We start from the raw sequence: 13,255 nt of genomic DNA, 5'->3' as shown, positions 1-13,255 counted from the left end.
CATGCATTCAGACGAAAGAGAATCATCATTCTCAACTTATGAAAGAAACTCTAAGGAAAAAAAAAAAAAAAACTAAACTAAAAACGTGGAAACATGGACACATGAGATTCGGGCAGGGGCAGCAGGCAAAGTGTCAGGCCAAAACTATGATTTCCAAGCCTAGAGAAATGAGGTTCTCACTCTGCCAGAGATCTCAGATCAATGAAAAAGCCTGGGGTTAGGGAAAATTACATGAGACAAGAAAAGTTTATTTTTAATCAACCAGTTTGATGGGTGGCATTCAGACTCTACTAGAACACAGCCTGAAGGTTGTCAGTTCACACACTGAGGAAGAATAACTTCTTGCTTTTCACCAAGTTTGGCTGCAACAGGATGTTGAGGAAAGAACTGTCCCAGAGCTCTGTACGTAGGCCTCCATTCCCAGAGGTACAAATTTCATTAGGAAACAGAAGTGATACCTCCAGGTTCCTTAGGCTCACTAGTACTAGACTATACACAAAGAGTAAACCAGCCTGGTGGCAGGGCACATAGCTAACTAGTTTCTGGGTCAACACCAACGACAATATCATGTGAACACAAGCAAAACACTTACGCTCCTCCCTAAAAAAAGAGAAAACAAAACAACACTTATGGTCCAATGATTAAGACATTTCCAAACCGTAATCAAAATCAGGCCTGTCTGGGGGGACTTGCCCGTCCTAAACAGAATCTCTGAGAAACAACTTAAAAACCTAGAATGCAATAACCCACGTTGGTGGCACTCTTAAAGCACTAATCACAAAATCAAATGCCTACAGAGGCAAGGCAGGTGACAAAAGTGGCTGTGTGTAAGTCCAGGAGAGTTGGGGGGTCGGTGGCAAATTGGAGAACACAAGCCCAATTAAAAGGGGGTAGCTGCTACTTGGCTCTGGCAAACTGTTGCCAGATCTTGATTTTTTTTTGTAAATTAGCTGGCAACTGATTGAAATGTTAAAACAAAACAAACAAAACCCCCGCCATTTGTCTCACCTGAACCATCTGATCAGCCTTAGCATCACTAAAAGTGAGATAAACAGACACTTCCTAATGCAGTGCACAATGAGGCACACAGCTCACCTGTGAACCTGAATCTAACCAAGTTTCTAGAGCTAATTCTCATTTATAGGAATATGGGGGACAGAGGGAAAGGCTGAATGATACCACAAGGAGACAGACAAATTGAGAGTGTGGGAATTCTATAGCACAACTAACCTGCTTCTTTAACAAGCTTATAACATGAAGAACATCTTTCAAAGGGAAGGCAGAATTGTTCTTGATTAAAAGAAACTTAGAAGACGAGACAATCAAACATAACATGTAGGTCTTGATTTCAACAAACCAAATCTAAGAAGCCATTTGATAGATAATGTGGGAAATGAAGTTATGGATCAGATACAGAATGCCACAGACAGACATGGCAATGGTACCGTGGCATATTAAAAAAGTCCTTTAAAAACCTTTTTTTTCTCTTTATTTTAGAAATAGAGAGAGAGAGGGGCGCCTGGGTGGCGCAGTCGGTTGAGCGTCCGACTTCAGCCAGGTCACGATCTCGCGGTCCGTGAGTTCGAGCCCCGCGTCAGGCTCTGGGCTGATGGCTCGAAGCCTGGAGCCTGTTTCGGATTCTGTGTCTCCCTCTCTCTCTGCCCCTCCCCTGTTCATGCTCTGTCTCTCTCTGTCCCAAAAATAAATAAAAAACGTTGAAAAAAATTAAAAAAAAAAAAAAAGAAATAGAGAGAGAGAGAGGAGAGGGGCAGGAGAAGGAGAGAGAGCAAGCTCCACACTCAACACGGAGCCTGACACTGGGCTCGATCCCACGACCCTGGGTTCATGACCTGAGCCAAAATCAAGAGCCAGATGCTCAATCAACTGAGCCACCCAGGTGCCCCCAAAAAAGTCCATTATTTTTTACAAGGTGTGTACATAAGTGAAATATGTAGGGATGCAGTGATGTGACATCTAGGGTTTGTTTTAAAATACTTCAACCGAGGCAGGGGAGGGGCGGAGCACGCAGGAGGGAAAGCTAAAACAAATGTGGGAAAGTCTTGATAATTGTTGAATACCAGTGACAATATGGGGGTTCATTTTATTATTTTGTCTTGTGTGTATTTGAAATTTGTCATCATTAAATAAAACTCTTCACATCAAACAAAACAGGTCTGCATTTAGACAGCCAGTTTGTGAATTATTAAACTTCACTGTTCACTTTAATTAGAAACAGTAAAAAAGGCAAAAATAAACCTAACAGCTTAAAAGATCATAACAAAAATGTAAGTATGTGATTAAGAACTACCACCAACAATACATGAGAAGTTACCATATGCTACTCATTGTGCTTCACATGCATTATCTCATTTAGTCTATCAGTATCACCGTCTTACAGATGAAGAAACTGCAGCTCATGCCCGAAGCCTCACTGCTGATAACTGATAAAACTAGGACTTGAACTTAGGACTTCCCAAAGCCCAAGCTGTTAACCTCTGCACTATCCTGCCTCTGACATATCAGATGCTGGACAAAATTAATGAAATCTATCACGCTGCCAGCCTCTAAGAGAGATACAAGGACTTGTAGGCAAGCACTCATGGAAGGATTTCCCAAGTCCAACAGTAATATGAAGGGGGAAAAACAACCAAAGGTGAATAACAGTATGTACGACATGCCCTAATAATGTAAGAAAAGGGAGAGAACCATGTTTATATGTACACACACACACACACACGTTTTACCTATTTAAAAATATTGCTTTAAAATATTTGAAAAGGCAATCATTCCTCTGCTAGATCTTTTTATCTCTATTCCCACTGACCTAGAAGCCACCCCCAACACCACAACCTAGAAACTTTTCCAACTAGAACCCAGCTTTTCAAACAAAGTCACAAAGGTTCTATGCCCACAGGGCCTCAAATTAGCCCTCATGCCCCAATTTATTACCAGTTCAAGATGCTTCCTCATGAAACGGACCCTTTTATACTCAATCTTTCAAAACTAGAATGAGTCCTATTAGATGTCTAATCTTTCTTGAACTTGTTCTTCTTTATTGATGTAGCTTGAGAAGTTCCTCTTTACACAGGAAAGGGAGAACATTATGGTGTCACTCACTGTGCTACTTGGATAAATAGCAAGATACAGGTATCTGTGTTTGACTTCTGAAATTAGAATACCACTTTTCCAACCCAGTTCTGAGTTGATAATTAGGCATGGATTTTTCTCTTTTGACTCCCCAGGTTAATGGGTGTTAGACATTTCCAATCTATGTGCTATGCCCTATATAAACATGCAGGAGGGGCGCCTGGGTGGCTCAGTCAGTTGAGTGTCTGACTTCTGCTCAGGTCATGCTCTCACAGTTCGTGGGTTTGAGCCCTGTGTCAGGCTCTATGCTGACAGCTCAGAGCCTGGAGCCTGCATCGGATTCTGTGTCTCCCTCTCTCTCTGCACCCCCGCCCTCTGCTCACACTCCATCTCTCTCCCTCTGTCAAAAATAAACATTAAACATGCAGGAAAAGCAAACCCTAAGATGTTAGTAGTGGTCAACACTAGATGGTACAAACACATTGTTTGTCTGCACTTTCAAATTTTTTACAGTAAGGATGTGTTGGCTTTGTAACTTTTTAAAGGCAATAAAAATACCAAAATGAAAAGAAAAAGAGGTTTGCCCTACTTAAAGCCACTGGCAATTTCCTCCAACAACCAAGACGCAAAGAAACATCACTAGTATCTTCTGCATGTTTGAGTTCACAATGCCTAAAGCACCGTCTAAAAGAGTAGCCCTCAAATTTTAATCAACAAACTGCAGGACAAAAAATTCAGTCAATTTCCATCCTACCTAATTTAGTGAATGAAACAGTACTGCTTTTGTTGAATTAACAACACAGACATGACAAGTAAACAATGAGAAATTCCAGAAACAAATTATTTCCAGCATCCAGAAGTACATTATTTGGGCCCAGCCCACTGACCATTACCCATACATACCACAGCACCAAACAAGAAAGTGTTCCTGCAGAAGGCTCAGTCTCTCTCCTACTCCAACTTTCTCACATGATCCTCCAAATTACCTTATGTTTAGATACCTGCAAACCCTCTGCTGTGCCACACCTCCTCTGCCTTTGCCCATGCTGTCTCTTCTACTTGGAACACTCTCTTCTCACCTGGCCTAGTTAACTTTTCCAAGAAGTCTTCCAAAGTGACTCCCCTTTTCCTCACTACAACCCATGCTTCCACCTGGACTGAACCAAGTAGCCCTTCCCCATGCTTCGACGGTACCCAACGCACACCTCCCTCATGACACTTACCACAATATACTTGGTCATCATTATTTGTAGACTTCATATTTGTGAATTCAGCTACTTGCTAAAACTTATTAGTAACACCAAAATCAATCCCCATGGTGTTTCCGCAGACACTCGTGGACACACACAGAGTGGCAAAAAATTCAAGTTCCCTGATACACCTGTTCCCAGCTGAGGTCCAACAAGGTGACTCTCTGCCTTTTTGTTCAAGTTCTCATACTTTAAACAAGGGCCCTTTTCATAGTCTATTAGTGCCATGCCTTTCACATTTGTGTGCTTTTTGTTGGTGATTTCACTTTAAAATGGCCTCCAAGCATAGTGCTTGAAATGCTGTCTAGTGTTCCTAAGTGCAAGAAGGCTGGGATGTGCCTTACAGAGAAAATGTGTGTATTTGTTCAGGCACAAGTTATAGTGCTGCCGGCCAGGAGTCACCAATATATATTAAATAAAGTGACTTTAAACAGAAACCTACATAAAACAAGATTATGTACTAATCACCTGATGAAATTCTTATAACCAGAGGCTCACAGAAACCTAATTCTGTTTTTCCTTTAGAAGCAATGGTTCAGTATTCACTAATTCAGTGTCTGTGGTGACTTTATAGCACATAACTACTGCAAATGACAATAACCAACTGTATGCTGAAACATTCTGTTTACATAGCCATTACTTCCAGCAGATCAGAAGCTGGCAAACGAGGCCCACAGGCCAAAGGCAGGCTGCCACCAGTCTTTGTAAATAAAGTTTTACTGGAACACAGCCATGCTCATTCAGTTAGGTACCGTCTATGGCTATTTTACCACTACAACTGCAGAGGTGAGCAGTTGTAAAAGAGACCATAGGACCTGTAAAGCCTCAAATATTGACTATATGGTCTTTTACAGGAAAGGCTTGCTGACCCATGCACTAGACTGTAAACTCTTTGAGGTAGTAACAATGTTGTATTCATCTTTACAACCCTAGAACAGAGGCACAATAGGACAGGTAAACTAACCTTTAGTCTGGTTAAACACTGGACCCAGAAGGCTCCAAAATCTCAAGAATAACTGCAGTAAATTCTGGACTGGACATGAACAAGTCCTGGGGGGAGGGGGGGAACTATGCAAAGAAATAAAATAAATATTGGAATGTGACAGAAGGAACAGGAACAAAAGGAAAAAAAAACAAGGCAAACAATATCATTTGGTGGATGAAATAGGATATGAGATTCAAATAAGGAAACGCCAAATGATTGCTATTAGGAGCTACTGAAGTACAGTCCAGACTGAACCCCAAAACCATTTTGAAGGGCCAAAAGGAAGGAAGGCTTGTCAAGAGTTTGGCCAAATACACAATGACATTTCATTACCTAAAGCCATTTTCCACACATGGCACCAAACAAGTTATACAGTAACCACAGTCAGCTGGGAAAAGGAAATCAAATCATGCCAAAACACGAGAACTCAATGAAGTTGGAGAGACAGACATCTGTTAACGACTCCCATTCTCACTTGCTCATTCTTCCCCAGTCAACAGACACAAGTTACATTGGATTCAAGACACAAACAGAGCAGTTCCCTGGCCTTTCAGTGTGAAAACGGTCTCTGATCCTATAATCTCCTTAATTAACTCACTGTCTGCAACAACTTGTTTGCTAAGCAGTACCTTTTTCTGATTTCCAAAGGGACCTGAGTCATAGCAGAAGGCACACCCGCTAAATAAAGAATGCTTGGGACCCTTGTGACACCGAATTTGAGTAGCCTAGCTGTCAGGGGTAGAGTTTAAATAGAAGTCTCAATTAGTTTAAAAGGATGCCATTTACAGTTGAGGTTGGCAGTCCCTCCCCAGGTAGCATGTTCAACCCAAACCACATCTCAAGGCTAAAAACCAACAACCCACAAGCTAACCTCCTGCAGCCACTCAGAGAGAGATCCAAAACCTGTGCTTGGCAGAGAGAGAACAAACTAGTGGGGACTCTACTATCATTACTAACAACTACTTGAAACTACAAACTTTCTGTTTCTTATTCATGGATGTAAATTTTAGTAGTTTGTGCTAGAAATGGGAATTGTCAAAGGAGTAATTCTTAGTAAGGCTAATCATCCAAAAAAGACAACTAAAATGAACAAGCAATGCTCAGCAAATATTTAAATTACACAGATAAGTTAAGCAAATGACACATACCTTCATAATGAAATATTCAGCCACACTAAGAACATACTAAGAAAAGATACTCTTGGGCAAGTAGAAATAGAGTCTGTTTTGCTATAATCCTTGTTTTGAAAATATATGTTTGTTCCATTGTGATAAATATATTAGGGAACATTTTGAGTAGAACACAAATTTTGCATCTCCTTATGCATGATTCTGTTCATGAGAAACACTGGGTGAACATAGGAAACTGCACTCAGCTGAACCCAGCTACACAGGAATATAAAACACACACACACACACACGCTCACACGCTCACTTGCTCTCTCTCTCCAAGTATCTACCAGCTACTGCAGTTCACCATGTGAATTCATAGAAGCTAAACCTACCCACCTGTGATGTTATACCTACTCGTACAATTCCAAATAACCTTCCCTCCATCACTTCACAAGAATCCACAAGCTATCATCCTTCTCTTTAAAAAAGAGTGTAACAGGGGGCACCCAGGTGGCTCAGTTGGTTAAGCATGTGTCTTCAGCGCAGGTCTCACAGTTTGTGAGTTCGAGCCCCGTATTGGGTGAGCTTGAGCCCCGCTTCAGGGTTCCCTCTCTGCTTCTCACTCACTCGCGCACCCTCTCTCTCACCAAAAAAAAAAAAAAAAAAAAGTGGAACGGGAAGCTTTAGTCCTTCTGAAGCCCATTTCTGTAGGCAAAGTTCATTTCTTTTTCAAAATAGTATTTTTGTACTTCTAAATCTTTTCTAATGTTTATTATTTTGAGACAGACACAGAGCATGAGTGGGGGAGGGGCAGAGAAAGAAGGAGACACAAAATCCGAAGCAGGGTCCAAGGCTCCAACCCGTCAGCACAGAGCCTGACGTGGGGCTCGAACCCACGGACTGTGGACCACGAGATCATGACCTGAGCCGAAGTCTGATGCTCAACTGACTGAGCCACGCAGGCACCCTAGTATCTTTTTATTTCTTAATCAATGCATAATGTATAAAATTGCACAACTGCCTTATTAGGTTCATATCTTTTTTTTAATACATCACTGAGGAAATTTTTGAGTATTGTGCCCCATCCCCATCTTCCCCATAAGCTCTGTGGTTTTTACTGTGTGATTTTACATAGTACAGGGAATTTTAGGAAGTATGTTACATTATAACATTATAACAGAACCGATTGTATGTCCAGCTGATAATTTAAAAAACCAAACTATACATTAGTATATACAGATATCCCTTGCTTTTCAAAAGTTCATGCTGTATCATTTTATTTTTACGAAAGACCTACAATAGTACCACTTTTGCTAACTGAAAGAAATCCAAAGGGGATTTTGGCTTTTATAAAAAAGCTGAAAAGCGAAACTAGCATTCAGCATTTGTTTTCAGAGGCAGCGCGTACCTCGAGTGGCACCACCAAGCTCCTTCTCTGGGAACTATACTCGTCACCTCAGCATCAGGCCACCAGAGCTCTGAACTGTGTCTGCAAGCATCTGTGCTTTGTCTGATCTATTCTGTGCATCCATTAGCAAGATGTGTCTTATGGTATCAGAACAGCCTAAAAGAGGGTATTTTGGGGGTCTGGGAACGTCGAAAAAATTTTCCATACAAATTAATGGCAATGGTTTTTTTGCTTTATGCCATTTCGGCTTACAAAACATTTCATAGTAATGCTCTATTTTCAGATAGCAGGGGACATGTGCATAGGATAATCCCATTTTTGTTAAAAATATATTCCATGTGTCTACAGGTATGTGTGTACGTGTACACACTTATAAATGCTTGGAAAAAAGGTCTGGAAGGGCCTCCATCAAATAGTTAATAGTGGTGTCTCTGAAGGCAAGAATACAAGGGACTCTCATTTTAAACTTCATGGACACTGATTTAGATACAGTGCTATCCGTATTGGTATTACTTCTGCAATTAAAAAAAAAAAAATCCCCTTTAAAAAAAATAAATCTGTTCTAAGAGAAGTACTGAAAAGAGGATCATCACACAATCTGATTATGTCCCAGCTTAAAATCCTACTGCTTAAAATCCTTAATACCTGATATCCAAATTCCTCAGTATTTATGAAGGATCTGCTCCCCTCTACCGTCTCCAGCCTCATTCCTCAGTTTCTTCCATCATTTATATATTCAACTAAGATTTATTTAAATTCCTGTAAATGTGGGCACTGGGGATAAAGTAAGTGAACAACTAGATACGGACCTCTCACAGAGCCATGAATCCAGCAAGGGAAAGATTTTAACCAACAACAACAAAACTGTACCCAAAAGTACTTAATTAAAAATGTGGTTACAAAGGGGTAACATCCAGGCTCAGGGATCAGAAAAAGCTTCCCTGGAAAAGGGAAATGATATTTAGACTGAGAATTTAAGGATAAGAATGGGACTGACAGAGAAGAGCACTGCAGAAACAGAATGTGTGATAGCCAAGGGTCAGAAAAGAACTTGGGCCCTTCACGAAGAAACCGGTACAAGAGGGCTGGGGGTGGGAGGGCGGAAGAGAAGTATGGTGAGAAGGTATGGTCAGAAGTTGCAGGGGCCAAATCATGTGGGGTCCAGTATACTAGAGTACAGATTTTGGACATGACTCTGAGAACAAACAGAAACAACTGAAGACTTTCAATCAAAAATGTGTATCTGGAAGCTCACTTAGGTTACTATCTAAAAAAAGGCCGGGGGTGCCTGGTGGCTCATTCAGTTAAGCATCCAACTCTTGATTCTGGCTCAGGTCATGATCTCATGGTCCATGGGATCAAGCCTCGCACTCACAGCGCAGAGCCTGCTTGGAATTCTCTCTCTCCTATCTCTCTGCCCCTGACTCTTGCTTGCGCACACACATATGCACTCAATCAAAATAAATAAATAAACATTAAAAAATAGTAAAATAAGGGGTACCTGGGTGGCTCAGTAGGTTAAGTGTCCGACTGTTGGTTTCAGCTCAGGTCATAATCTAATAGTTCATGGGTTTGAGCCCTACGTTGGGCTCTCCTCTGACAACGCAGAGCCTGCTTGGGATTCTCTCTCTCCTCTCTCTCTCTCCCTGCCTCTCCCTTGCTCACTCTCAAAAAAAAAAAAAAAAAAATCTAAAAAAATTTTTTTTAATTAAAAAATAATAATAAAAGAAAAAAAGAAAAATAAATGTCAAAGGAGGACCAAGAATAAATGTGAAAAGACCATTAGGAACTTTTTCAAAAGTCTGTGGATTACCCATGAGAGCTTGGACTAGGATGGTGGTAGTGGAAATCGAGAAAAGTATATATATAGTATAGCCTCCGGCCATACTGCAGTTCCCAAGCCTCAGGTCTCAGAGAGGAAATGCCCTTACATCATCCTTCAGCTGCAAAATGCCTAACCCTTCCAAAACCCTGCCCAAATTAGCTGCCCTGACCCTGTTCTCCTGTAGCCTCTCATGCTCCCCTTTATCATAGCACTTGGCACACTGCACTATAATCACATATGTATGTTTTGGTCTTCCCCACATGACTGAGTGCTCCCTGAGGTCAAAGATCATTTTTGGTTGTTTTTGGTTGTTTTAATCTCTATCTGTATCCCCAATGCCTAATCACTAAAATGTCTGTGACTAAATCCCCACTTCTTGTCAACTATAGGTTCCAAGGAATGGAGAGAACAAGCCAAGTTCTTGGGGCCTTCTCTAAAAAAGAAAATATGGGAAGCAGACTTAGGGTCTGAGAAAGCAGGTGAAAAAGGAAGGGAGGTTTCCTGGCTGGATAAATGAAGAGCTATGAAACTGCAGACTTCTTCCCCTGGTGCTGGCAGTCTCAAACTAAAAGCCCAACCTCACAGATGTAAATTTAAGAGAAATTAAGGAAAGTAATTACCCAAGAATAAGTAAGCTGAAAATACATAAACAACATGAATAGTTACGAAAGAAATGACCACTTCACTCCGCTTATATCTTTAATCATTTGAAATTTCTACTAAACTTACATTCATATATTATTAGTAAAATTAAAAATAAAATAATTAATAAAACTTAATACACCTAATGACAGCCCATAAACTGAAAATGCCTTCTCTGAGATGCAAACAAGAATAAAAACATAAATGGGGCGCCTGGGTAGCTGAGTCAGTTGAGCGTCTGACTTCGGCTCAGGGCATGATCTCCCGGTTCGTGAGTTTGAGCCCCACATCGGGCTCTGTGCTAACAGCTCAGAGCCTGGAGCCTGCTTCAGATTCTGTGTCCCCCTCTCTCTCCGCCCCACCCCTGCTTGTGCTCTGTCTCTCTCTGTCTTTCAAAACTGAATAAACATTAAAAAAAAAAAAGAATAAAAACATAAACTTATAAACACAGTACTTAAAAATCAATGAGGCACAATGGGAGAGTGAGATCTATAGAGTATTAGTTACAACCTTAACCTTTACACAGGATACTCCCCAACCTTGAGGCCAAGGTCAAAGAAAGCCATAAAATGCTTTCTCAAATTGCTGTTGCTGCTTTCATTTTATTTACTTACTTACTTACTTATTTATTTATTTATTTATTTATTTATTTAAACGTTTATTTATTTTTTTAGAGAGAGATACAGCACAAGCAGGGGAGGGGCAGAGAGAGAGGGAGACACAGAATCCAAAGCAGGCTCCAGGTTCCAGACTCTGAGCTGTCAGCACAGAGCCCGACAAAGGGCTCGAACCCAGAAACTGTGAGATCGTGACCTGAGCCAAAGTGGGATGCTTAACCGACAGCCACCCAGGCACCCCCCTGCTTTCATTTTAAAGACAGACAGTGGAGCTAACCCAATAGAATGACTTCTCTCTTATTCATACAGGCTTCCAATTTGGGGCTGCAATATCCAAACCAGAAAAGGGCAACAGTGAGACAGTCTACCTTCAGTCTCCCCTGAAGCACCCCATGCAAATCATGGCACATAGCAAACTGGAAGTTTCATTCATAAGCAATGTCTACTTTCCAAGTCATGCAGAAAAGAGCTAAAGAAGGACCTAAAAAGAGAAAATGGCAATTTTAAATTAAACCACAAAGAAGTCCTCCTATTCTACTACTTTTGATTCATTCTTAGCAGACAACAATGTCTCCAACTTCAAAGAGGAAAAAAGTAAACATCTTTCTCCTCTAATACCCACAAACTTACCTGATCCCCAATTACCTGCCCCCAACTCCCTCAAGTGTAAGAAGGATCTCTCACCTTCAGTCAGGCTAATCTCTGCACTTGTGCTCCAGATTCTACTCCCTTCCAATCCTCTGCAAGGACGTCTCCCTGCCATCTATCTCCTTACTCTCTTAGACCTTCAGCCTATTTATCACTGTTTTCTCCTCAAGTGACTAAATCTACTCTCATGACTTCAATTCCATCTATAAGGGGATGCCTTCAAATATCTTCATCTCTAACTTAGAACACTCTCCCCACTTTTGATATGTTAGCCTTTAAATCTCTTTTCAATGTCCTACAGAAATTCCAGCATGTCCAAAACTAAACTCACTGTTTTTCTCCTAAAACCAATTCTACCTCTATTCCCTATCTCAAGGAATAGACCGGTACTCACCCGGTTTCCAAGCCAGAAACACCTAAATAGGTATTACTTTTTACTTCCTCTTGTCCTTCAGCTCCCCATGTCCAATCAGGTCCTTTGGATTCTACCTCATTAATATATATCGTATATCTGTTCACTTCTCCCCATCTCCGGAGCTATTTCCTGGTTAAGATCTTTTTCACATCTTACTTGGATTATTGTAGCAAACTCCCATTCTTATTTCTAAGAAGTAATTTGTCAGATACACATTTTAGAGATATAACTCTGGCTGCTTTGTGAAAAGTTTGGAGAAGGGTAAGATTAGAAGGGTAGACAAGAGAAGGGTAAGATCACACCATCATTCACTCCACTATGAATTTTACTCTCAAAGCACAATGAACCAGCCATTTGCAGTTTTCCAACTATGCTCTCTCTCTAGCTTCACAAAATCACAACGGAATTCGAAAGCATCATATTGGTGACTCCAAATCCAAAGCAGCAAAAAATTCTCATCCTATACTAAGTAAATCTTCCTCTAGAAAAACTAGTTTTACTAAATTCTACAGTGCCACATAGTGGTGAGAGAGGGAAGCATATACTAAAGTGAAAGAAGTGTAGCTGGAAGTGAGAGATGACATCAGAGAGCCTGAAGTGATTTACCTTCCCTGTGATTAATGGTAAATGTCTGTGCACTGATTCCCAGTTGCATGTACTGGGGCACCCATGTTTACTTAGTCTTGCTCATTAGATCACCCTCAGCAACTTACATCACTTGGGCTCAGGCTGCCCAGCCCATTCTCCTGCTCAGAATCCTTCCCAGATTCAGTGCCCTGGGAGGACCGAGGATGTGATGGGTGGATCCAGATCTCTAAGCGAGTGGTGTCATCTCCAACATGCCGGAAAGTAGACTTCTTTCCTTTCCGCCATTGATCAGGGCTCAGTTCCAACTCCTCATGTTGCTTTTTTTCCATCTGTTCTGCCTGTACAATATACAAACACATAAGCTCAGACTCTCCTGGAATTCAGCTAATAAAAAGAGGCACTCACCTCACCTGAGTTTGTTGCCTAGGGGCTATAAAAAGTAAAGACTTTGCTATAGTCCCAAAGTAGCAAAGTATCATCTGCTTTGTCTCATAGGCGTTGTTAATTCCATAAACAAGATGCACACCCAAGGGCCCTGGAGAACTTTCCTAAACATGAGTTTGGTTCTGCATAGAGGCTGACTGACTCCATCAGCACAGCCCAATGGGACCTCTTGAGGCCATCATAAGTCATTCCCCTGAGGACACAGAGGCACTAAGAGAAACACATTCTGTTAGG

At 41.1% G+C, this 13,255-nt stretch overlaps 1 protein-coding gene across 4 annotated transcripts in view; it reads right to left on the bottom strand.

Moving 5' to 3' along the window:
* Positions 1-13,255, bottom strand: part of SMG6 (SMG6 nonsense mediated mRNA decay factor) — a 226,965-nt gene that overhangs the window by 196,727 nt on the left and 16,983 nt on the right. For all 4 annotated transcript variants that reach the window (XM_053212575.1, XM_027034657.2, XM_015081364.3 and 1 more), the window contains exon 8: positions 12,703-12,915. In XM_053212575.1, the coding sequence (XP_053068550.1) occupies positions 12,703-12,915 (213 nt within the window). The remainder of the gene's footprint in view (positions 1-12,702; positions 12,916-13,255) is intronic.

Source organism: Acinonyx jubatus, chromosome E1, assembly GCF_027475565.1.
Source record: "Acinonyx jubatus isolate Ajub_Pintada_27869175 chromosome E1, VMU_Ajub_asm_v1.0, whole genome shotgun sequence".
Lineage (NCBI taxonomy): Eukaryota > Metazoa > Chordata > Mammalia > Carnivora > Felidae > Acinonyx > Acinonyx jubatus.
This window is presented reverse-complemented; position numbering and strand designations above follow the sequence as displayed.